Source organism: Rhinolophus ferrumequinum, chromosome X (genome assembly GCF_004115265.2).
Source record: "Rhinolophus ferrumequinum isolate MPI-CBG mRhiFer1 chromosome X, mRhiFer1_v1.p, whole genome shotgun sequence".
Taxonomy (NCBI): Eukaryota; Metazoa; Chordata; class Mammalia; order Chiroptera; family Rhinolophidae; genus Rhinolophus; species Rhinolophus ferrumequinum.
This window is the reverse complement of record NC_046284.1, coordinates 108,337,207-108,364,801: the sequence shown is the minus strand read 5'-3', so window position 1 is coordinate 108,364,801 and position 27,595 is coordinate 108,337,207. Positions and strand designations below refer to the sequence as shown.

General features: G+C 42.9%; 1 protein-coding gene across 1 annotated transcript in view; it reads left to right on the top strand.

Annotated features, from left to right (window-relative positions):
* The window catches only part of PTCHD1 (patched domain containing 1), a 54,355-nt gene that overhangs the window by 20,601 nt on the left and 6,159 nt on the right, over positions 1–27,595 (top strand). The window contains exon 2 of the mRNA XM_033116627.1: positions 16,812–17,472. Coding sequence (XP_032972518.1) covers positions 16,812–17,472 — 661 coding nt within the window. The remainder of the gene's footprint in view (positions 1–16,811; positions 17,473–27,595) is intronic.

Here is a 27,595-nt window from a genome sequence, read left to right as displayed (position 1 = left end):
TTATGTTATATTTATTATATTATTGATATTATATTATGTATTATATTTTATATTATATTATATATTATAAGTAAGTCTTATAGTAAAATAAGACTGGGTCTTATATTAACTTTTACTCCAAAGGACCCATTAGAGCTGATTGTCCAGCTAGGTCTTATTTTCGGGGAAACACAGTAGACAAGAGTGTGTCAGCTTGTCCACGTCATTTCTGTCTTGTGGGTGTGCACTCTGCTGGGAGTGGAGATATAACAAAGAATAAGAATCAATGAGCTACAATATGTCCTATAATATGGAAGCCATAAGACAGATGTGTTCACATACAGGGGACCGGAGAGGACCTCATCTGCATTTCCAGGGCACGCTTCCCGGAGGAGGTGATGTCGGAGCTGAGCCCATCAATCCTCACAAGTCCAAACTCCTAGAAAGGAGGGCTGTGGACTGCCACTTGGCAGCTCCCTCTGCAGACCTGTCACAAGCAGCCCCACTTTCTTACCACTGCTGATGTGCAGCAGCTTCTTCCCCACCACATAGAGGCCAGGGCTCCAAAACGTGCCCTCCAGATCCTGCCTGCCTCACATCAAATAAGGCGCTGCACAATGTCATGTTGAGGAAACCTTGCTACCGTGCCTCCCACAAAAAGAGAAATGCTGCTTCTCACAGAAACTAAAACCCTCCTATCGTGAGACATGCAGTTGCTCTCGGATATGAACACCAGCAGACAGCCAAGAAGAACAGAGCATTTCTAGGCATTAGATGGAAACCATCATGTGCCTCATGAATAGAAACTCATCGGCAAAGTTGCCAGCCACACTTTCTGACTGAAATGGACGAGAGGTTCTAATATTTGCTAAGAACCTGTGACGTGCTTCTCTGCCAGGCACTGTATCTCCATTGTCTCATTCAGAAATCAACAATACTTCTAGACAGCAGTCCCATTTTGATGATGAAGAGACTGAGGCACAAGATAGGGAATTTGCTCAAGGTAATCAGGCGGTCGCTACCTTAATTTGCTATAAACACATATCTGTATGACCCTAATGTCAGGCTCTTTCTAGCATGGCAGGATGCCTCTGGAGCTCTTCTTTCTTACAGTCTTCACAGCCAGTCCCACCTGTCTTGAATTTAGATATTTTCCCACAAACCAATAAAGACAAAGCAGCCCAGTAATCAAAGGGCCAAAAGGTTTGTATAGGCCCTTTGGAAAAGAGAACAGTCACATGGCTAATGAGCACATGCAAAGCTGATTAGCATCAGGCATCATGGAAATGCATGTTAAAACCAAAATGATACCAGCACACACCCAACACAGTGGTCAAAATGTAAAAGATTAATATAGGGCAAGTGTTGCTAAGGATATGGGGCAACTGGAACTGCCATACACTGCTGGTGGGAACGTAAAATGGCGCAGTCACTTTGGGAACCTTAACCTAAATGTATGCCTCTTCTCTGATCCCGAAATTGTACTGCTGGGTCTCTATGGTATGCTCAGGCTGGCTCCACTGGCTCCTGAGCGCTGACTGGGCACATGTCTTCCTAACGCACATCCTCCTGGTCGTTTGAAATAGGCCATGGTTGGAATATTTACAAATGCTTACAAATCAGAGTTATTTTTGTAAGAGAACTTGTTAAACATTTACCAACATGTCACTGTATATACCTGAGAGAAATGAGTGCACATGTCCACCAAAAGAGTTGTACAAAGAATACCAATAGCAGTTTTATTTATAAAAGCCCCAAAATGGAAACACCCTAAAAGGTCCACCAACAGGAGAATGGAAAAAATCAATTGTGATATCTTCATGCAATGAAATACTACACAGCAAAAATAAATAACAAGGAAATACTGATACATACAACATTTATGAATGTCAAAGGCCATGGGTTGAGTAAAAGAAGGCAGGCACGAAAGAGTACATACTGCATGGTTCCATTTATCGGAAGCTCAAGAATAAGCAAACTAATCAATGGTGACAGAAGTCAGAATAATTTTTTTGGGGGGGTTGTGGGGCCATTGACTGGGAAGGGACATGAGGGGTCTCCCCGCTGCTCTAGCTGTTGTGTGTCTTGATCTGAGAAACATTTATATGTGTATGTACATATGAAAGCCCCTGAGCGGTACACGTAAGGTTTGTGCACTCTGCTGTATGTTACACATCAGTAATGAAGAGTGTACACACACACTCTAGTCGATGACCCTTTTAATAAGGTGGAAGTCAGACTACCCTCCAGCAGTGCGCCGCATCCGGCAATGGTTAGTACCGACGTGAAGAAGGGCAGCCTGCATCCTGGCAGGCAAATCAGTGTTACTGACATCTGACACACCGTCATCCTGGAGACTTTCAACACCTGGACTGGCAGCAGTGTCACTGCGTGAAGACTTTGCCTCCACTGGCACGTCACCGGCTGGGAAGGAATCCAGTGAACACATCAGTTGTCTCCCGCACACCTACCACCATGACAGCAGAAACCCAGAAATGTAAAGGTAGGGACTCTCATCCAATTTGGGCAATATTCTAGCATTTGCTGTCAACAGAGAACACTGAAGCCTGAGACCTTACCTGCTGAGATGTTCCAGAAGGACGCAAAGAGACTGCTAACTGTCTCTAAGCATTTGTTGTTGTTTTTTTTTTCAAACACAGTAAAAGCCAAAGAAATGCCTGCTTCCTTTATCATCAGCAAGAAGAAAGATGAGAGATCATGTCATCTCGCAGTTCTCCCTCCATTCCTGGCAGTAGGCAGGCCTCAGCCCTTCTTGAGGTGTTAGAGTGCATTCCTGTCATCAGTAAACCCTGGACCCAACGTGTGATGAGATTTAAGCCTTAAGGAAAAGACTGGCCTGTGCCTCAAAGGAGGGAGGAGTACAGCTGATAGCATCTGGCCATTCTATTCATGAACTTATCAGAACCACGTGAGAAATATTTGTTGTATACCTACTGTATGCAAATTGACCTCATCAAAAGAAAAAATGTGTCTACCATCAGAACACTGAGTATGAAGAGAAGCTCAAAAGATCCTAACTTTAATCCCTAAAGGTTGAGTTTTGTTGTATTTTGACACCTATGGTAATATTTGAAAACAGAAGAAATTGGGAGTTGGTTTGCGAATGGTTGAGTGTTTTGAGGACACTAGGAAACTCGAATTCCAGAGGCTTTGAGGATTATTAGACATCGTAGTGTAGGTTCCCCCAGAAGCAGACTTTGAAACAAGAAATCAAGTAAAGATAGTTTATTTGGCAAGTGACGGGCAACCAAAAGCAGAGCAGGCCAGTGAGACAGAAAGGGCAAAGATCCTAAAAGAGTATGTGATCCAGCAGGCCACGGCTGTGGGCGATTGGAGCACAGCCCACTATGGAAGCTCCGGGAACCAGTTTAAAACATACTCACCCATGAGTAACCCCACCCTGGGAAGGGAGCTGGGTATTATATGCCAACTCCCATCTGTCAGTGGTTGAGGTCCGCTTGCAGGGGATGTTAATACCCCAGAACTTCTGGCCTGCCAAGCAGATGGCAAAGTGGGCTCTCTGACAAAGAAGTGTGGGTGCTGGCATTTGATGGCAGGCAGGTGTGCTCTCAAGAGGTAAGGGCTAGAGGATATGAGCGGGGTACTAACTGCATCTGCTACAGAGGAACTTGAACCCTCTGTCCTTGTATGGCCCATGACTGCGTACGTACAGAAAAGTGAAAGGCCACACATTGGTTAGATCTGCACATCTAGAAATCTACAACTAATAGACGACACATGAAGACCCAAACCTGGGAAATGCAGTTCAAATGTTTAATCGGTACCACGGATCTAAAAGTTTTCATCAAATTCTACTCCCTGGATTACTCCCTGGGCTAAGCTGTCCAGATCTGTTAAAAGGTAGAGAGGTCACCTTCCTGCCTCCTTCAATGCAGTATGGCCACCGTGGTTCAGATCTTCACTTCACCGATGAACTAGTTATTGGATTAGTGTTTCAATCCATCTCCCTCCTCTGATCTCCAGCCTTCCCAATCCAGCGACCACACTGCAGACACAGTGCGCTTCCCTAGAAACAGTTCTGATCATCTCGTCCCCCGTTTGAAACCCTTCATTGGCTCCCAGTTGCCCACAGGACAAAGTCTGTCTTCTAAGTTCCACAGACACGGCCTTGTGTGATGTGGACCTTGCGTGCCTCTTTAGCTTTCCTCTCAGTTCTCCCACTAGCCTGCATCACTTCCGTTTCCTCTGACATCTGTTTTGTGCCTCTGGGACTCTGCCTGTGCTGTAGACTCCGCCTGATATACTCTCTCCACCAGTTCTATCAGTTCTATGCCCCCATGCGAGGCCTCTGCCCGTGCTTCATTTCTCCTCATTCTTCAGGTGCTAATTTAGAAGTCACTTCCTCCAAGAAGTCTTCCCTGGTGCCCGCGAGGTTGGCAGAGGTGCCCTTTCTTTAATATCCAGTACATCTCCCATCCTAGAATTCCATGCAGATTTTGTAATTGCCACGTTGCTTGCATCTTCCAAAGTTTGCACTGGAGGACACAGCCATATCTGTCTAGTTCACATGGCTGGATGTAAGATTCAACAGTTACTAATAAATAGTCATTGAATGGCTGAATGAGAAGATCCTCCTTCATCTGGCCCATCTCCTCTCCAATTTTGTATTTTATTGCATTCCCTCCACTGCTACACACACACTTGCATGCATGCATACACACATGCACCCCAACATACCAGACTCCCTGTACTCCTGTTATACCCTTTCGCTACTCCTATCATAGGACTGCAACCCTTTAGTTCACTTCATATTTCGTCTGTGCTAACCAATTCTGAGAATCTACCTAAAGTCCACTAGACTCTTAATTTTTCTGAGGGTAAAACTATGTCATAATGTTTTTTATCTCCCCAGGGCTTATAGTAATGTCCAGCCTAGTGTAGACACTTAATACATGTTGAGTAAATGATTCGCTGCTATAATTGGTGATGAAATGCATGACTTCTAACTCCCAATAAAGCGAAAATGCTCTAGCCTCCCACCTGCCACCTGTCTGAGACCCATTACAGATTTCACATCTACAAACCTTGAAAAATTTCATCAGCCAAGTCTGTGAGCCACTGTCAGCATTAAAGCAAGATAGAATCACCCAGAGTGACATCTTCGGATATGAAAGCAATCTCTGTTCCTGGCAGGGCAAAGCCACATGTCAGTGAGACAACCAAGTGGAAGCCATCTGCCAATTCCAGAAGGGCCAGTGTGTTCAGGGCAGGTAGATGGAATGTTCTAAAGGGTGCGCTGGAGGCACTCCACCTCTGCAGTAGTGAACAGAACTGGGCAACATGAGAGCTAAATCCTGCAAAGCATTAGAGCCTTGACATGGAAGGAAGTTGCAATGGCAGGAAGGTAGGTGTGGTTAGCAATAGTTAGAGATGGAAGGAATTTTTCCAGATTCCTTTACTGGAGGCTTATCTGATGACAGGATATCATCACCTGTGATAGTCAAGGTCCCATCAGCAGGGATGGGTCTGCAAACCCAAGGATTGCCATCTCATGCCCACTGTGAGGGATAAATGGATGAAGTCACATCAGTGTCCCCATCCCGAGACACCCATAAATAGGGAGACACCCATCCTGCTTTGCTTGTGATGGTCCCATGTTATGCCTGATGTTCCAATGAAATTAATAGTGCCCTCTTGCACTCTTCTAAAGTATTCCAGTTTGGATAAATTATACAGTCATCCTACCCACCAACAGCATTAACAGCAGGGGCAAATTTTTCAAATAGACATGATTAGATATAGGTACATGGGAGTTTTTACTTTTCTGTATTTTTTAACTTTTCTGTATTTTTAAACTTTTCCCCTCAAAAAAACACAAACAAATCCAACAAATACACAAGAAAAATCAAACTATAATTAAGTGTAACACATAATTATTTCAGTATGCAGCCTTCTACCTAAATTGTTTTTCTGCTCTTATATTTTTTAGATTGTAGTCTAACCATATCCATTTGTCTAATGAGATTAGCCATTTGTCTGCAGTGTGTAAATGACAGGACTAAGTTCAATGTCATCTGTTTATTTAAGATGGAAATGATATGCATGTAGCACAGTAGCCTTTGGGTACAAATGAAGTATCATTCAATGTCACTAGAGAAAATATAAATCAGCAAGAAGGAAGGTTGTCAGCACATCTTTGTTGGGCTTCCTCGATGTGCCAGGGATACAGGATGGAGTGAAACTGCGCCCCTGCCCTCATGGAGTGTCTATATCCTAGTGTTAAACTGCCTTTGCAGAGGGGTAATGCCAAACTTCAATCTGATATTTTACCATAAATCCCCAAATCGCCAGCCCTTTTCACTAATATGTTCTACAAAGTTTTTTTTCTTTTCAGTATGTGTGTCTGCGCACATGTAGTGGGTAGGAGGGAGTCACATAGGAAACGTACAAGACGCAAAGGATGCTATTTGAACTGATGAAAGTCTTGTCTCTTCGCACATCTGTTTTCCTCATCTCCAGCTGGTTGCATATGCTTGTCATCAGTAACAAGGTTGTGCCTTGCTCTGAGTCTCTGTCACAGCTCTCTGGCGTTTGCTGGGCCTCACTACTCAGTGTAGGTCAGGCTTGCTGCTTCTCCTAGGCATCTTTGTCATGTTTGACCCCGTGACTTTGTGCTCCTACATCATCACCACTTTTAATTAATAACTGCTGCTGACCATCTCATACTGTGGCCTAACCGTGCTTAAGCCTAATACCCAAAACCAAGTTTATCAATATCCAGATGGCCAAAGCAGAGAGATTAGGAGGTAAAATCTTTATTTTGCCAAAGGAACGCCCATTAGGGGACAGTCTTCTGAGCCCAGGATTTAAATCTGAGCTGATCCGCTTATGAAATCTGTGACTGTGGACAAGTTATTTAAGCTCCCTGAGGTTTAGCTTCCTCACCTGTAAATGCAGTGTAACATCCATCTCCCTGAGTTGCTGTGAGGATTAAATGAGATGATAGATGCAGCCATTCTTTGCACAAAGCCCAACACTTTGTAGGTACTTAATACCTTTTAGTTTCCTTCTTTCGCCCCCACCATAGTTCCCTACCTAGTCTGATGTGCGTGGTAATCTAACTAGGCAACGAACCTGAAAAACATGTGATGGCTTCAGGCTGGGAGCGTATCTTGGAATTAGGGAATGCCAACTTTTAAACACATACTAGCCAGATGTTCTCTTCAAATACTTGTATTGATGGATACTGTTAACCCCATTTACTCTCCAGTCTCTCAGTAAATACGTGAACAAAACTCTGTCACCTTTACATTTCATCGAATATACTTTTCAAAAACAACTGAGGCAGTTCTATCAGTTAGAGAAAAAAAAAGTGAAGGGAAACCAGGCAAAACAGAGGATAGAAATGGAAATTTGTTTTTGCTAACAAACCTTTACTCGGTACCACGTGTGTGTCAGAAACTGTACTGAGCAATTGACATTCAATTTCTCATTTATCCTCCAACAATTCTAGTGAGATAAGAACTATTATTTCCCTTTACAGATGAGGAAACTGAGGCACAGAGAGAGCTGTTAAGTAACAGCTTAGTGTCCAGGATCACTCATCTACTAACTGCCAAAGCTGGCAGTTGAGTCCAGGCGGTCTGTCTTCTCCATGCCATGCTATGCCATCAACATTAGCACCTTCCAGAAGGTTCGAATTCCTAGCATGGTCAATCACAGAAGCTATCATAGCCTTCACCGTTTGCTCTATGAGACCTCTTTTCAGATCTGGAGGGCAGCAGCTAGGACACTCCTGTGATTTTTAAGGCCAATAATTTTGTGCGAAAACCTTGGGAACAGAAAAAAATTACTTCCTGGGGAAAAATGCACTACCAGGTAATACTCTTTTATGAATTACATCAAGTGCTTGCTCTTGTAAAGCTGGTGGTCCATCATTCACGAGTGCCGTTACCATGTCATTAGGTGGAACTTCTTGTTTCTTCCATCAGCCTTCATTTTCATTGTTCTCATGCTCAGTGCCCATTAGAAACTTAGTAAACCCGCTGAAGGAAAAATAATTGCCAAAGAGCTCTTCTGATGGAGACATTTGTTCATAATTTTGTAGATTTAACATTATTATTCATTCTTTGCCGTTTCAAATATTTCAGGGATGTGGGTTACATGGCTCTTCTCTTTTTCTCTTAGGATGAAGTTGCTAAAAGTGTGAATTTGAGTTGCATGCAGGGGCTCGTGCCCACAGTAGCTGCAGTCTTATTTTTGCTTGTGGAAAAGGGAATGTGTATATCTGTGAGATCTTTCCTAGCCCCACACCATTGTCTTTTCCCTAAAAGCCTGTCCTGGTTCCTCCAGACTGTCCCTTGGAAACCAAATAATATTGTCTGATACTCGCCTAGGGAAGCTCCAGTTCTGACTGGACTCTCAGCAGGAAGGAGGGGCGAGGAGGGGAAAAGAACAGACACTGACTGAAGGTCAATTAGATGAACCACATAAAATTGCCAGTATTGAAGCATTTTTTTTACCTTTACAAGTGGCAATTTCATATGGTTTAACCCAATACTAAATGCCAGGCCAGACCCCCTTTTTTATTTTTTTGTTGGGGACTATTGGGGAACAGTGTGTTTCTCCAGCGCCCATCAGCTCCAAGTCGTCCTTCAATCTAGTTGTGGAGGGCGCAGCTCAGCTCCAAGTCCAGTCGCCGTTTTCAGTCTTAGTTGCAGGGGGCACAGCCCACCATCCCATGTGGGAATTGAACCGGCAACCTTGTTGTTGAGAGCTCACGCTCTAACCAACTGAGCCATCCGGCCGCCCCTCTGGCAGCTTGTTGTCTTCAATCTGGTTGTGGAGGGCTAGCTCACTGGCCCATGTGGGAATCGAACCGGTGACCCTATTGTTGAGAGCTCGTGCTCTAATCAAGTGAGCCATCAGCCGCCCCCACAGACGCCTTTTATATGTTATTACACTTGATCCTCATAATGACCCTATGAGGTCACGTTTATCCCCATTTTACAGATAATGAAACTGAATTCAATGCCTAACGTCATTGCCTTAGTTTGGGTTTCCCCAAAAGTTGACCGGGAGGCAAGGACTCAACGTGAGTAATATGTTTGGAAGATACCCCAGAAAGCACTGGTAAGTGAATGGCAACATGAGACAGGGAAGGGAAGCAGTAAGTTGCAGGAACATTGTCAAGCCAGTTACTGTGCGGGCAACTGGAGCCTAATGCCTCTGGGAAATTCTGGAAAACAGTGAGGAACACAAGCCGAAGCGTCATCCCACCTTGGGGACAAGGGTGATGAGCTATTTATACACGAACTGTTTTTAGTCATGAGTCCAGGCCACTTGGGAATGAGGTAGTATGTTAATGCCACGGTATTTCCACATTAGGCTAGAAGATGTCGAGCAGACAAGTGGCATGGTGTATGTTTGCTGGCGTGCTCTGAAGTGGTGAGGAGACAGGGCCCAGCTGTGTCTGCTACAGTCCCACAGACAGAACTAACAGAGGCAGGGTCTGAACTTGTGGCATTCTGACCTCAGAACCCATGCCCTGCCCACTAAAGCACAGCATGTTGTCAAATCCCAGGAAAGATCAGGGGCTCCAGGGGAATTGGAAATCAGTTCTAGGGCTGTATCTGGACAGCTGTAAGGTACTAACCAGAGGAGAAACCATTCCATACTGCCCTACTCTATAGTGCAGTTGTATAACCCTCTAATGTACAAAAGACATGCACATCCATCAGCTCATTTGGCCCTCGTCATGCCCCTAAGACAGACTAAAATCCATTCACTTACAAGATGGTTATAGTCACGTGTTTACTCTGTAACGATTGTGTATACATTCCAGGAACTGTCCTAGGTAATGGAGATGACACACACGCCAGCATGGTAAAACTCATATTTTAGTGGGGGCAGCAGAATAAAGAAACACAGAGATATATAATATAATATTATAATTGGTGCCATGAAGACTTAAAACAAGCAAATATGATAGTGATGTTGAAGGATGCTTTTTTTTTAATTGGGGGTAGGGTCACGAAAGATGATGACATTTGAGCAGGAAAGTAAAGGAAGTGAGGCTATCAGGGGGAAGGACGTTCCAGGAAGAATCGAGAAAGACGGGCAGTGTAATTAGGGCACGGTGAGACCTGAGTCCGGAGAGGTCAGCAAGGGCAAGGTACCGTCTTATTGGCTACAGTCAGGGCGTTTAGGGTTTTGCTCTCGGTGCAGTGAGGAACCACTGGAGGATTTAGATCAGGGAAGTGGCATGGTACATGTTTTCAATGGTTCATTTTTTATTTATCTCTAACTCGTGATCAGCAAGGCCCAGGAGCAATACTCACGTTGAAGTCTTCTGACACCTGACGCAGTGCTCTTCCCACTCAAGTCCACGGTTGTTCTCCAGACCTGGGTAGGCTTAGTATCCTGCTTTTTTCTGTATCTCGCATAAGTTTGGGGGCTGTTACCTGTTCCCAGGCACTTGGCTCCTTGGGACTTCTCTTTGCCAATCAGCTTTAACATTCTCCCATTTCTAAGAGCATACTCTCCTTGTTACCCACAAACGTGCTCAACCACAGTTTAAGCGTGACCGTGAAAATCAAGTGAGGGTAGCAGAATTAAAAATAACCACTCTAATCAGAAAGTTTAACTTTACAGATTTCCAGGGGTCTTCAAGGTATCAAGGAATTTTTTTTTTTTTCTAATCAAGACCAAGTGAAATTTTCTCCCAGGCTGGGAAAAAAAAAAGAGTATTGCACCTCTGGTTCGCTGCTTTTTTTATCTCATCCAGACCAACGTGGAAGCGGGCAAAAGTTCCACTCAGTACTGTAGTTGCCTTTTCCTTCATCCTTACTATTTTTTGTTTCTAAAATCTCAGATTTATTTGCTTCAAATCCAAAGTTGCTTTGTTGTTCTTTTTTTCAGCCAAGGCTGCAAAGACAGCCTGTTTGGGGAATTACAATGTGGGGCTCTCTTGGCTGCTTTTTAGTGTCCGCAACCACAAAGAGTGTTTACCCCCTGACAAAGCAAGGAGAAAAATAAATATTCCATGCTCCCAGCCCTGCACTGGCTCTACAGTATTGACAGAGGTAATCATTTGTCTTTTGTCACTGCAGCAGATTGGCATGACCCAGGCATACAGGGATAGAGGAAGTATGTGGATTGATAGATAGTCACTTGTTTGGCTACATCCACAGCTTAAATTTGGTGTCCTCCAAACATGTAATGTTTCAAAGGCAGAATGATATTTCTGTTCACTTATTAAGGGATGACTAACTTGCTTTTGGCTGCACTACAAATGAATCACGGTAACAATCCCCAACTTGCAACTTCTGGTGTTCTGATGTAATGCATTTCTATTAAAAGAAGAGGAAAGAGAGTGGGTGAGAGTGAGATCATGCAAAGACAGAACATAACGCTGAGGGAGCTAGCGTAATTGATGAACTTCAGAGACCAGACCCATCTACTTCAAGGTGTTTTCCTGTGTCCTGGACGAGGTTACCTTGCCAGGCAGTTCCTACACGTTTACAGTTGCAGAATATAGACCCAGTTCAAGACGTGGAATGTGGAGGCATTCAGTGAAGAAAATGTTTCATTCGGGGGTGTAAACTAGATATTCCTTGAAAGCATTTTTTCAGCAATTTTGATTTAGAGTCACTTTGAAGGTAATGTTTGGGGGCATACGATATAGGTTAGAAAGGCAAACGAACAACCTCCCTTTTTACATTGTTTCAATACCGCAGCTTATTTAGGAGTGGCGAGTGGCAGCAAAAGGGCGTGGGGAGGTGAGCTAAGGAAGGGAAGGCAGCCTATGAAGGTGGTATCATCAGACTGACTCCCCCTTGGGGAACTGGGGAACCCCCACCTCCTCTGAATCTCTCCTGGCAGGGTGCTGGGGGATAGCGTGAGGTGTTAATTACCCTGCCTGGTAGAGTGGCCGCCCTGCCTTCACTCTCCCCCTTTTCAACAAGAGACAAATACAAAAAGAGCTGAAAGGTATTGTAAAAGATCCTGAACCCCCAGGTATTTTTCCTATGTTAATCACCGTGCAGGAGCAGACACTTCCTTCCTCCCGGATCCCTTCTGGAGCTCTCCTCTACAAGGTGCCCCTGCTGTCTTCTGAGGAAGGTCTGAGTGTGCCAGGGAGAGGCAGAGAGGAAATTAGACTCTGGCCCATCGTGACCGGCAGGCAGCCCACACTGGCTTTGTCCCAGGCTCTGGCAGAAGGGGATTAGAAGAGCCAGTGCCTCCCTACAATGGGAAATCACTCAGAAGAGAATCTTTTCTTCTTTTTTCAGTAAATCTCTTTTCCCTACCCTGTGGTTTTCTTTCTGGGTTTCATCTACTATCAGATCTGTCAGTGAGCTAAAAAGAACTTCAGTGTGTTGTAAAAGCATATTGGAATCAGCTGTAATAAGTCTCAAGTTGATATTTATAAAGTTAACTTTCTTACACCCAGAATCTGATTGTATAGTTTGTGGATGTCACTCAGCTTAAAATTATGCTGTGTTAGAACTGAAAGGTTCTGTCTATAAGATTAGCTACATCAACCTTCTTTTTCATTGAAAAATCTGAGACCTGAAGACGTAGAGTGACATTCCTGGGGTCTAGGACACTCCTACCTAAGCAGCAGAAGCCAGACTTGAAGCCAAAACTTCTTATTCCTGGATTCCATTATGCCCACGACCTTTTTTCTTGGTAAGCCTGTCTTGGAAAACTTTTATGGGGCAACTACAGAGGCTGGATGGAGAATAAGAAAAGTCAGTGAGCTCAAAACCCACCCCCTTCATTACCCGCTAATAACCACGTAACATTCCTGCCTGAAGAGGAGGTTTGGCGGTTTGGATTATTTCTGGCCTCTCTTAACGGGCCCCAGATCCCCAAGTGTGGCCGTTCCCCAGCTGCTCACATGAACCAGGAAGGCTGACAGCTCTTCATTCTTGCGCAGGCCCTCCTCACCCTCACTAAAGTTCTAAAGTTGTGCTGGCCTAGGGCCGAGGATCCCACTGTGGAGTAAAGCCTAACTTAGAATCCTGCATTTGCCCTTTCCTTACGAGGTCACCTTAGGTGAGTTACTGACATTCTCTAGGCCTCAAGTTCTCCAGCTATAAAATGGGAATAACGATTGAACCATCTCCTTAGAGAGACGGTTATTAGGTAAATTCTTAAAACTGCATAGAAAGTCCTTAGAGGACCAGTTACAACTACCATCGTTCTTAACCCAATGGGTGATAAACCCAAAGAAGCTAACAATTTAAACAGTATGTTCAGAGCCTTAGAATGAATTTCAATTTAACATTCACTTCCAGCCTCTGGCAGCAAATGCAATACTAATTTTAAAAAATACTGTGATTGGGATTGACACTGGACCAGGTTTTACGAGTACAGAGCACTTGGTGTTGTCTGCTGTTAGGATCTTCCCATTGTTTCGGACATTGGATCTCTTATGTGATTTTCCACGTGTGAGTGTCGGCACCCTAGACTCAGGGAAATGATCCTATGATTGCCAACACAGAACTGATGATTATTTATTGAATGTGTATTGAGTGAGTAATCCAAAATCTATACATAGTTATAGAAACATGGATCATATGTTGATTCACATGACAGAGTGAGGCTATATTAAGGGTCAGGACTATTACTTTGTGTCGTTTTCCCCTCGTTTCCTTTTTTGAGACGAGGGTCTCTTACCTCGCCCAGTAATAAGCTTGTGTGTATTGAAGCTGTCCCTGCTGTGGACCGAGTGTCTTGGTCACCATTTCACTATCATGCTTTGAAGTTTCCCTGTCTTTCTTTCCCTTTCTGCCCCCAAGAGCAAAGGTTCATTTACAGGCAAAGATGAAGTCACTATAAGCTAATTTGTCATTTTTTACCTACTTTTTCTTCTTCAGTGCAGAAATTAAACGTATTAAGTGAACATATCTAAGAACACCTAAGAATGTGTCTACTGTCCTGAGTGGGACTCCTTTCGGAAAGTAAATCGGGCATTCTAAACCCTCTACAGGTATATGTGCAGGTAGCACGTGCAGTGTGTCTGCCCATGGCTGTGTGGCAGCCAAGAGTGGGTTATGTGTGTACTTGATGTGTAGTCACAGGAACCAAAGATCAGAACTGAGTCATTTCAGAAGCCACAGAAGGGAGTCTCAATTCTCCGTTCCCATGACTCTTGTTATCCTCTCACTCTCATTCCACAGTAGAATCCCACAGACTCCCCCTGCCAGGTGGGCGGCCTCAGCCAACACCCCCTCTCTGGCTGCTTTGTCACTTAGCATCTCCATGCCACTCAGAAGCAAAAGTGACACATGTTCTACCCACCTCTCCATCGGAAATTCAAAGCAGCTGCATCTCACAGTAGCTCTGGTACTAAGAGTTAAGAAACCTTCCCTCTCAAACTTCAGTAAGGTTCTCATTTTCCAAGCCTCCCTCCTAGGATCTGGTGGTACAGGGGTTAACATAGTGTCTGCTTTCTTTGGTCAGGGGCCCCAGGGGTCATAGAGTTAGATCTGCAGAGCTGGCAGATCACTAAATAGTTTACCACTCCCCACCCAGTAGGGTATGGCCTTAGAGAATGGATGGAAAATATCCCCTTACTATAATTGGGTTCAGCCCTGTGGCTTAACACCATCTTATTTGGCAATCTTTTTCTCTTGACGTATTTAGTAATCACTCTAAGGGAGATTTATTAGACGGTTCATGGGAACAAACAATGCACTAAATATTACACATGTGCATGCTTTCAATACCACTCCTTTTCTAGGCTATTTGAATCTTTCCCCAAAGTCTATCTTTTAACTCTTATCAAACTCTCTCGTCATTAAATTCCTCTTGGTTCGTCTCTCCTCCAAAATAACCTTTTATATTTTGGAATGTTTTTGTAGTTAGGAGTTCTTTTAATCAAAATTCACTGGGCCATCCTTAGAGAAGTATGGATGAGAACACATTCTCACAGTTTAAAATACTGAAGATATTTTTCTCATCATTAATCTCAAAGCACCAAAACAAAAATTTAGCATATGGTTAGAGTTTTGTGAAAATAGTCTCCTGGGTATCTCTGGGAGATTTTGTGTGTGTGTGTGTGTGTGTGTGTGTGTGTGTGTGTAAAGGAAAACAATTTAGAATATTTCAGCCAAACATAATGCAGTGAATTGTTTCCTGAACCTGAGGGTTAGTGCGCATGAGGAGATGTGGGGGAGGGGCACTGAGCATTAGGATTAACAGCTCTGTGCTAACATGCTATGTGCTAACTGAAGGACTTTGACAGCTGGTGTCCCTCAGACATTTTCAAAAAGTGCAATAAATATCCCACCCACCTTGGCACAAGCACAGCAAAATGTCTTAGCAAACAATCCATCTAGAGCAGATTTAAGAGAAAATAGATCAGGGTCATAGAGATGCTCAGAAAGTTATGAGTTATAAAGGCGCAGACATAGTATGGCAACTCTGGATGTTAAGCTTTCTTCCCTTTACGTGTGAAATGTTCTTCATTCATCAGATATACAATACTGGCTATTTCTGCTCTTGGGAGAGCCCACTCAGGGCTAGGCACCGTTCCAGATGCACTCATTCATTTAACACTCAACTACATGTCTAACCACTGGCCTCATTTTGAAGGCTGGCCACAATTCACAGAGAGAAGACCTTATTTTCTCCCCTTAGACTATAGATTACATATACTCCTACATACCTGAACTTGAGCACTTGTGATTTTTTAGGGGTGGGGCAGTGAAAACACAAATTCAGAAATGAGTTGCTAGCAAGAACCTTCATTCAGCTGCTGGCATCGCCAACATAGAGATGTATGGTGAGGGGCCAGGAACACAGGTTCTGGAGCCAGACTGCCTGGTATGGCCCAGCTATCCCTCTTACCGTGCATGTGACTTTGGGCAAGTGACTTGCCTTCTCTGGGTCTCAGTTTTCTTGTCTGGAAAATGAGGCTAATACTTCATAGGTTTTGGTAATGATTAAATGTATTCATCTGTACGAAGGACCTAGAACTGTGCTTGGCGTGTCGGAGGGGCTCTTACTGAGTGCTTGTATGCCCATGTGCACTGTGATCCCAGGCATACAGACCTGGGCGTGGCAAATCTGACTGAGAGTGAGGTGTAGAGAATAAATCCCACTGTGCCCCTTTAGCACGATCCCCATGTATCCCTGCCAGGCTCCTGGAGTTATGCCTCCCTTCCCATATAAGCAGACAAGGGAACTCAGAGAATATGGTGACCCTCTTGTCTTTTGTGGCACAGTGACTGAATTGGATGGGGAAGTCATTTAGCTGTCCTATGAAGCAACAGCAAGGGATGGTCCTGCAGAGGAACTCTGCACTTAGAACAGCAGCTAAGTTCACTTTTGACATTACATTTGCACGAGGGAGAATGAACAATGGACCTATATAAAATTTTCAGACATTTATAGACCAGTTGAGTTACAAATAAGGAACACAACTTGTGGAAATAATGCTGGTACTTCAGCCCAATACTTCTCAAGCTGGAGCTAATCAGAATCTTCTGGAAGGCTTGGGAAAACACAGATTTCTAGGCCCCACCCCAGGGATTCGGATTGACCAGGTCTGAGGCAAGGCTTGAGAATTTCCATTTCTGACGGGCTCCCAGGCTGTGCTGATGCCGGTGCAGGGGCCACACAGTGAGGTCCACTAGTCAACAGCGTGCTTTGCGACCTTACTACTACCTATTTCTCATGTAAGGTTGTCACGTTTCATTTGAACTCTTTAGCTTAGAGATGGCATGAGTGAGTTCACCCACCCACCCAACATACAGATACTTGAATCCACAGAGTTAACAGCACTTACTAACGTCTTATTCTTGGTAATAAACACTGACTTTCATTTTCTCCTCTAGTTGCATGCTGCTGTGACCAGGATCCAGGTTCCGAGGCCTGGTTTCAATTACACATTTGCCCACATATGCATCCTGAATAATGATAAGACTTGCATCGTGGATGACATAGTGCATGTTCTGGAGGAGCTAAAGAATGCCCGGGCCACCAACCGGACCAATTTTGCCATCACGTACCCGATCACTCACTTAAAGGATGGGAGGGCGGTGTACAACGGGCACCAGCTGGGAGGCGTCACCGTGCACAGCAAGGACCGCGTGAAATCCGCAGAGGCCGTCCAGCTCACCTACTACCTGCAGTCCATCAACAGTCTCAATGACATGGTGGCCGAGAAATGGGAGGCCAGCTTCTGCGACACTGTCCGACTGTTCCAGAAATCCAACAGCAAAGTCAAAATGTACCCTTACACGTCCTCCTCCCTGAGGGAAGATTTCCAGAAGACCAGCCGCGTAGCGGAACGTTACCTGGTTACCAGCCTGATCCTGGTGGTCACCATGGCCATCCTCTGCTGCTCTATGCAGGACTGCGTCCGCAGCAAACCCTGGCTAGGCCTGCTGGGGTTGGTGACCATAAGCCTGGCCACTCTCACTGCGGCTGGGATCATCAATCTGACTGGTGGGAAATACAATTCCACCTTCCTGGGAGTCCCTTTCGTCATGCTAGGTAATTACTGCTCTTCCTTTATTCTGTTTCCTCCTGCTGTTTGGAGTGACTAAGTTACTAAAAGGCAAGGAGTAGCCATTTAACAACTTCGTTTCCTTTAGAATGTCTTCCTTTTGCCCGGGAGTAATAGGACCAACACTACAAAGTGCTGTGGTGGATGTGCCGGAAGCCCAAAGTCCACTTCCAGCTCTGGTTCTCCATTAAGTTGCTGTGTGGTATTTAGCAGATAATCTTCTTTGTGCCCCAAGGTCTTAGGTTGGGCATCCCTGAAGCAGACCCCGAGACAAGGATTTAGAGACAAGTAATTTCTTTGGGAAGTGAGCCCGGGAAGCCTGAGTGTGGGAATGAGGCCACGAGACAGGGAAGGAAGACAATTCAGGGCGTTAACAAGCGGGTTACTGCTGTGGGCCCCCGGGGCTCGATCCCTCTGGGAATCTTTGGGAGACCACACAGAACTCTCCTCAGAGAGTTCCTCCTTCAACAGTGAGGAAGCTGGAGGCTGGGCTTTGTACCCAGAGCCCTGTGTATGATTCATGGAGGGCTCTCCCCAGGTTCATTCATTACTACCCGGGCCCTTCCCAGGCAGGACTGAGCACATTCCTGCAGCTGGAGCAATCCCTCCACTTACCGGGATTGGTAGTAGGAAGTGACCTCCAGAATGGTGAATGGGAGGGCACATGGGTTGGGTGCTGACAATGTCTGCTGCCCTCAGTTTCCCCACCCTATGGGTAGAGTGGATGTGAACAATCACACAAAAGGATAAAATACATGTACAAGAACTTTGAAAGCAACAGTGAGACATAAATAGGAATTTCCCCTGTCCTTTCTATGAACTCAGGAGAATGTTTTAAAATGATGATGTGAGAATTCACCACTATATTCTCTCTCAGGGGCTGCAGGAATTTCCCTGATAGAGATCATGCTCAAAATAAAGCCACAGTGGTCATCGTATATTATCAGTTACTCTGTCCATCTGCTATTGAAGATGGCAGCCCAGCAAGCCTGATGGTTCTTACAGGCCAAGGATTCACACGGTTAGCTTTCCCCCCTTTCTGTGGCAATGTCTCATCAATTCCTTTAGCGAAATTAAAATGTCATTTGGAATCAGATACTGACATGACAAATGAAGTGGCACTTTTCGTTGACTGAGAAATAACTATGGTTGAGTTCATGAGTATGCCTTATTGCCCTGTTTGGGGGGCGGGTGGCAGCAGAGAAGAATTTACTTGGGAAATCTCAGCTGCATTATGGTTAAACGACAAGCAGGGCTGGCGTGACTGCGAGGCCACAGAATTGAGTGCTGCTTGCGGTACTCTGTGGCCTGCGGGCATTCAGAGCTGGCGATGAATATAGACTAGTAGCTTTTGTGAAAAAGTGGGGCACTGTGGAGGGACGAGCCAGCTGCGGATTTCCCAGGTCGCTTTCCGCGTCACTGCTGAACACCACAGAAAAAGAGGTTGCTGCCCTTCCTCCTGATTCGGTCTGTGAAGAAGGCAGCATAATTTGCCTCTTTAAAATAAGCCCAAGACCTGGGCGTCAATTATGGAATACGGGGCTGTTCCTTGAAGAGGAAGGACGGGGGGACTGGGTATTAGTAGCTTCCACAAAGGCTTGAGTCAAGATTTAAATTAAGATGTTTTGCTCACGATTAGTCACAGGGCTTGGTTTTAGTTTTTTGTTTATTTTTTTTTTAGCTTTTCATTTTAAAAATACAGTGTTTTCTGTTGTTGTTGTCGTGATTGTTCTTACAGAGAAGGGGGAAGAGAAACAGGAATAAGAAAAGGGTGGTGAACTGAAGGGAAACAGTAAAGTTCTTAAGGTGAGGAAGAAAAGGGTGTCAGGATTTGTAAAAGGACTGTTGTTCCTGGTTTTATGATACCCTAGGTAGTAACCAGTGAGCTCAAAGTATGATACAATATTTAAAATTCCCTGAAAACGAATTGCACTAAGTAAAATAACATTACCATATTTAGAGGTTTTAAATACTAATTTTAAGGAATATAAAACAGTAATATTCAAAAACTTCTTAAAAGTCATTTCACTAAAAAATCAATTTCACTAAGTAGAATGAAATTAAATGTTCAAAACATCTTTCAATTAATTGTATTAAGTAAAATAAATTACAATATTTAAAATTCCTTAAAACTGGTTTTTGTACTTTTTAGGGAAGCTTTAAATATCGTAAGTAAAAGTCACCATAAAGAGGAGGATACTAGATAGTACTGGTGCAGGGACTGAAATAAGAGATGGAAAGATGCTGTTAGCAGGGGAATGTCTTTTAAAAAAAAAAAAAAAAAAGAACAAATCCAGAAATAGTAGTGCCACAACTCTGCAGAGACTATCACTGAACTTGACGTCAGAGTTCAATTCAGAAAAATCTGGCATTTGTGATGAAAGAGACCACGCACTGCAGGTGCCCGATACTCCCTTGTTTGCAATTTGTGAGGAATGTTACAGGCATTGATTTGATGGCAGTTTTCCCTGCTGATAGTCAGTGTGCAACCTTTCTGTACATTTTCAGCCCAAAGAGATCTCAAATTACTTAGTCACAACATGAAAGGAAGCTATGTGTTAGTAGCTAGGGCCCATTTGCAATAAATACTTTGCACCATGTAATGGGTGCTTAATAGGCTCATAAAGCCAACAGTGCCTGGATTTAGGATGGTTGTTGCCCTTCTGTATTTCTCAGATAAACTCTTCGTTCTCAGAGTTTGGTCGTAAAATAAAATAGAAGCAAGAGCACGTTTGTAAATGTTGCGTTCAGGGCCAATGTTTAATTCTGGTTTTTTTGATGACCAGTCCTAAAATACCAATAAATATTTCAAATGACCAAGAAGAAATACAGTGCTAAGGGTTTTGCACTATGAGTCAATAAACTGTCCAGTTTTTACATTTGTCTGTAACACAAAATGGCTTCGCTTAAATGGAGCAAATTTAATCAAAACTTCTTGATTTTCTATGTTATATAAATACAATATCGAATAAAACATTTTAAATGTATGGCCTCAGTCAGAAGGAAACGTATCTCAGAAAAAGTCTCTAATACAGACATTTCCTGAGCTGGCAATAGGTCTATAATGCGATAAACATTATAGACTTTAAATTCAACAAACAACATTCTCAGTGTGATGCCGGTCACGTAAGGCCAGATCCAGCCAAATGCCAAGATGGCAGTGGATTTAGAATGGAAAAATTTAAGACCACATGTGTCAAGCAGTATTAACCTGACAAAATTCCAGAATAGGAAAGAATTTGGATAAACTCTGAGACTTCGCCATAATGGGATGTGACTGTGTTTCTAGCCAAGATGATACATGACATCTCTGGCAATAAGAATATATCCTACACAGCTGAATCATTTTGGCAATGATGTAAGCATAGATACATCATGATTTAGAATGGTTTTAATCAGTGTCATGCATATTAGACAATCCCATTTCTGCCAAAACCCCTGTCCATATGAGTCAGATAAGTTTATTTAGAGCTGAAATCCTTAAAGGTCTACATTATAAATGCTCATTGGCATTTTTTAGTTACTATAATTTGGAGAGGAGTTTATTTCATCCATACCCCTTATGCATAAAGTAATAGCCTTTATTTCCAAACTATATTGATATCAGGTATTAAGATTCTTGAACTGCCATTCGTAAACATATGATCCTCATCACTTTAATCCATTATGGAATTTCCTTTATTTAAAAGATGAGGATTTACAACATTGTCCTACAATTGGGTATGATTTAATAAATTAGCATAGGTTTTGTACATGCAAACTTTCCTTACAGGCTTAATATTTCCACAGCTCTGCTGATCAGACACAGATCAGGAAAGGAATGGAATTTTGGAGAATATAGAAGGGAACAGAAGGAAGGTTTTCTTCCTTCTTCATCTGGAAGGTTTGTTGCTTCATGTATATTCTGACCAGTTAAAAGGGGAGAATTGACGTTGTGGTGAAAGATAGTTAAGATATTAGTTTATATATGGTAATCTAATTTACAAGGGTTGCTTTGCACTTATCAAGATACAGGAGTCATGGAGCTCAGATGAGACAAAAAAAAAATATTCTTTAGAAAAAAATATTCTTCAAGCCCTTTCAAATGTTTGGGATTTTTCAGAAGGTCAAATGCCAGATCCAGCATGCTGTCTTCCTTCTGAATTATCCAGACAGGTCTCTCATATTCAAAGATGGGAAAGGAAGAAAGGATGTGATTAAGTGCTAAGAGGAAAATCATAGCAGGGATGTTTGGCTTCTTTCAGATATATATTCTAAGATTATCTGTATTTAGCAGAAACCAGAAGATCAGATTCAGTTCTCCAAGAATTTGTTCTCGTTTGATACCACCTGGAATACCATGCTACTAGTAATATGGAGCTCAGCCTTATAAAGGGCTAAAAGTTCTTGCACAAGGAATGTATTCTAACTGAAAAATTGGAACACAGTTATTTTTGCTCTAAACTTAAATAAACCTGAAAGTATTCTGGTATATTTCCAAAGTCATGAGAAACATGGGGCAGGAAGGGGGGGCCAGCCAGATAATAATAAAGTTCAAACCATATGAAATTGCCAGTATTCAACCCTTTTTGACCTACAAAATTGGTACCAATATCAGACTATTTTTGAACTACAAAAGCGGTCATTTCTTATGGTTCAACCTAATACATTCTTGTAGAAGTCCATTGTTTGCAACAACACGATAATCTGCATGATAACAGTAGAAGTATATGAGTATTAGAGTGTTGTGGAAATACTCTTCTTAGATATAAATCACTAACAGGTTCAGTAGGTTCTAGGGGAAAAAACTGGTCCATAGGTGTTTTGTTGTTCCCATTTTGGTTTACATCTGATTTAAAATAAGGGATAATTCCATACAATATTTTCAAAGTTGTTTTCCTGAAAATCTTATTTGTAAGGGGACTAATTTCCAAGGAGTGTGTGTAATCTAGTTTTGTGAATAGTTCTCAGCCTTTTATTCTTATGCTCTGCCAATCATATTACATACAGTAAGGGGGTGGGTGGGGAGAAATAGGTTTGGGGAGATGAAACGAAACATGTTTGGTTGTTCTGTTCTTCACCATAAAGGAAGACCAGGACTAGAGGTGCAGGTCCAGGAAGGCAGAGCTCAGTTAAGGAGAGGAACGCGAGGATGCCTCCTCTTTGCCCCAGGCCTCCAGGGTATACACTGGGTGGCCTAGCCACCCAGTTTAGGCAACGGGAGAGTGGCATATTCCACAAAGGTCAGGCGGTAGGAGGCAACATCAGGACACTGAGCTGGTAAAATTAAACACTGAGGAGAAACACCTGGCTTGGTGTGGCCTTTGGTCAAGCATCTCAGAAAGGCACTGCTAGGGCTGGGTAGTCTTGACCAGATGGGTCTACAGGAGTTCACAACACTGGTAGATTCCTAGTCATTGTCAAGGACACCCTGTGTTTCACCTAGGCTACTTCACCAGCCCAGAACCAAAATGTAGCAGGACCTAAGAGAGGGAGTCTCGCCCCTTCTCTATACTGACTGGTATAGTGGCACTGGCATTTCTTTTCCTCACCAATGAAATAAATTTCACATCAGCCTGCTAGTCATCATGTCGGGGTTTGTGTGTGTGTGTGTGTGTGTGTGTGTGTGCACGTGTATGTGTGTAAGTAATCTGGGTGCCCAGTATATCATATATCACATTAGGTATGTCATACATCATATGCAATATGATACATTATGCAATAAGTGCATGTGTACACATATATTTTATGTGTTTATAATATATTATGTAGCGTATATTGTTTAAATGTTTGAATATAAATACTATATATGTATATATTATATAGTATATATTCACACATTTTACATGGAAATATATAAAATGTTTGAATAGGATATGCCATATGTACATATATTTATATATTACATGTCTTCTATATGAAAAGATATTACACAATGGCCATGGCATATATTATGGGCCACATTTGTACATACTGATTTTATACAGAGCATACACACACACGCACAGTATTTAAATGCCTTATTTTCAAACAAGAAAGAGCAATTAGCAAATTCATTTCTTGGACTCTTATTTGTAGCCCTCTAGTGAAAGAAAATCATCTCTCAGATTAAAACCCAGTGCTGCGATTAGAATGACCAAAATGTGACAAGTCTCCGGTAGAAAGAATAAGATGTGTGTATTCACCCTGATGTGAACATCTGTCTTAACTTAAGCAGAGTCCATCTTTACTCTCACTCGTAACTGTGAGACAAAACAGGCTGTGATAAACCAAACAATTCAGCACAGAAAGTAAATATTTATAACTGGCAAAGTGTAAATGTAACCCAATTAATGAACTTCTCCCTGAAAATAGATGTTCTTAACACAGACATACATACACTTTAAATTTCTTCTCAAAAAAGTCATAAATTTATGTGGATGTCAAAGAAAAGCATTTTATAAACAAGAGCTACTTAGTAAAGCTCGTCTAAGAATAAAATATGTTTTAAGCAGGTTTTGCTCATGCATTCATTATACTCTATGAATTTTCTAGAAGAATGTAGTCATTTTACTCCCACATATGACATTTGGCACTGCCCAAGCTTCACGGTCTGTCAATATTACATTTTTTCTCATTGAAACTGAAAATCATCCACCACCAAACCCTCCCTATTCCTTCCTTTTAGGAACTCAGGATGAGGAAATCTTGCTAGTAGAAAGGATTAAAATGTGAGGTATGCCCACACACATGAGCCTCTGAGCTGTGGCTGCGAGTGCTGAGGAAGGCGGGAGAATCTGGGACTGAAGAAAAATCTGTCTTACAAAATCCAGATGTACAAAGTAGATCAATTTCCCTGTGATTGTTCATTGACCAAAAAATCAACAAATCACCCAGACTGCCTCTGATAGTAAAACCATTAAATACATTTCAAATATGATTCACTTTATGAACAACTTTCCAGAAGTATATCTACCGGGTAAAGTTAGGTTAATTCTCAACTATTTGTTAGCAGATTCCTACGTTAGTGTATTATAAACAACCCTGAAGGCTTTGGTCAGGCCCCAGAAAAGGGCCTGGTTAAGAGTGAGAATTAATCTGTGAGTGTTCCTGAGACTCACCCTAAATGACTGGAGGACTAACCAGTTGAAACTTTTCCACCATGAGTGTTATTTATCATCTGTGCTGCGTTTTCTCTTCATTGGCTCCAAAGTCTGAAAGTTAACTGCACATAAAGATATAAAAGTCTTTGGAAAAGAAGAAAAATTATTAGCCTAAATCCTTTTGTATTTGATTTTACTGGATGACGGTCCCAAAGTCTACTGCTAATAAAATTGAAATTGCACTCCTGGTACAAACTGTGTCTGAACATTGGTGAAGAGCTCTACTGTCCTTATCCCAGGACCTGGATAAAAGCCCGCATTGCCTCAAAGCATTCACTCATGAATAATCAGAACTCGGACCTGTGTGTGTGTCCTACACATACTGACATGCATGTAACTATACAGGCATGCAATGAATCAAAATAGAAACAAACATCATGAATGTGCTTTTAACAGACAAGTGAATATTTTAAAAGCTACTTTCTCTGCAGAACTTGACAGAATCAGTGTGTGTTGTGTAACGGTCCCCTTTGGCTGTAAGCGAGGGAACAACCTGGGATACTACTGGTCAGTTCCTGGCATGCTCACTATGATATGGTCTTTTACTTCCAGGTCGTGAGCTGTGAACCTGCCCATCTGATGATGAGCCCTGGCTTCCATTGCCACCACAGGGTCTCTGATCACCAAGGGCTAAATCTGTTTGGAACGTCCTGTTTAGGTAGCTTCCCGCATGAGCGCAGCTACCAGGGTGTCCTAGTGAACAGGCTTAGAACAATGGAGATGGAAAATGGTCCCTTGCCAGAGTGATGCTTTGTGCCAATGCCACAGGCCCTTTGGTCAGATTTCACAGGGAAGCTTACAGAGCTCTGACTTCATAGAGAATGCTTAATAACTAAGAATGCAAAACAAACAGCAATACTTTTGCTTTTAAGCACCTTTTAAACATGGGGGAAACATTAGCCAATCCTCTGAAATGTACCTTCAGTCCACCTGCAGTATCTGCCTACATCTATAAGATTTGCCTCTGAGTCCTGCTTGCTGGGTCTCAGCCCCAAAGTTAAAGGAGCGATGGATGATGGTGATGCTGAGGAAGGAAAGCAACTGCCGAGAGAGGAAAGCGGAGAGGAACAGAACCTACCTAAATGTTTCTTCCCTGCCCTTCCTTGATTTCCACTGGCCCATTTTCTGAAGTGGCTGTAAAAAACAAGGCCCGGGCTGGCTGGAGGGAAAATTGTGAAAGAGCCTGGCCCTGGGAAATCCACCTATCTAGGATTCCTTCCTCACCGCCTCCTCATCTCTACTGTCTGTGCCATGCCCGAGACCTAAGGGAAGCTGCTTCAGAAGACATGTCCCAGAGGCATTTGCATTTAAAACGATACCCTTGAAGGCCAAATCCAAAGGGAATTCACCTATCATTGTGGACAGGGAAGGCATCCCAAGGTGGAGGGCATTCCTCATGTGCCTCAAGCCCAGACCAGGAAACGGGGGCCCTGCTGTTTAGCTTTCCTTTATGGTAACAGACCGACCTCTTCAACATACATACCCTGCTGTGAATCAGGTCTAGTGTCCGCTAGGCACTCCAGGCTATTAATCCCTGGGAGGCACCCACTTGGCATCCATCCCTCCCTTGATAACCTGAGCTTCAGGAAGGAGGCCCCGTTATGGTGTAGGCAGTTGTCCCTGAAATCCAAAGAGCTCTTTGAAAACGCTACACAACTCCAATTTGGGGTATAGGGTAGGCATCTGTTATTGAGGGGTCGCTTGACAAACCACAATCCTGGCCTATCAGGATTGAGGGGAGGGGCTTTGAAGGCAAGGTCAATGATGGCTAGCAACAAATGCTAACTGAACAGTAGAACAGATTCTCCCTCGGGGCCTCCTCCTCTTCTGGCCTCTGAGTGTCTGTACACACATCCCTGTAATGAGGCGAATGAAGGAAAGGCACCGTTTCCAACAGCCCCTAAAAATAAAATCAGAATTCTCTCTGGAACTACCCCCAAAACCAAGCGCATATGTGAAAAGAGCCAGGACTCAATAAAAATAATCAAACTATAGGACATGGCATTTAAAACGCAGCAACAGAACTCAAGAGATAAGTAAACAGCCTACTTCCACCTTTCCTTGAGTTTGATTATTTTTTCATTCTGGATCCTCAAGCCTCACTCTTTTCACCTAATAGCTCTGTTAATTCAAATTCCTTTTCTCAATTAGCTTCTAAGGTTATTCAACAGCAAGATAAGAAATGGATTCTTACTGTTTTCCAACTAGAGTCAGGGTCAGATCATGTAAAACATTATACCGATGTAAAAACAGGACTGCAAAACAGATTTATTTTAAATTCTACTGTATGACTAATTCTAATCCTGTCAGATGCATCCTTATTTTCTTACCATATTTAATGATTCAGTACTAAAGCCCTGTTTTAAAACTGTTGTTTCTAACAAGTAAATACTGTTAAAAAAAAAATCCATTTGCCATTTTCAGTGAAACTCTAAATTGTGTTTTGCCCATCAGAACTTATTCTACATGATTCCAGATGAAATAAATGGTCAATATTGTTTCCCCAGGGTGCAGGCGCTTCAGAGATATTAATCCTCCTTTTACCCTCATTGTCAAGGGATCGGTTACTTTTAACCAAAGGTCGGTTGGTCCTTCGTGAAAACACAGCGGAAACAGATTTAATAGTTCCCCCTCCTGAGACTAGACATTAGCTATCTAAAACATAATTAACAATAGGATGCCAGTCAGCGAGTGTACTTTTTACTTCATATCTGAGGAGTTTAGGTACCTCCAATTTAATAGAGGCCACAGTGCTAGTTATCAAATTGACAGTCTTGACCTGACCTCTGAAAGTGGCTATAAAATGATGCCTAGTAAATTAAGATAAATGCCAAATCCCTCGAAGTAAACAGGCCTATATAATAACTATCAAATGGGCATTCAGGTGGGAGGCCAAGATTTCACAATAAGGATATAAATACCAGCCTGGACACGAGGGAAGATGAGGGCTCAGTTATTGTATACACAAGATAACAGTGACTCACTTCAC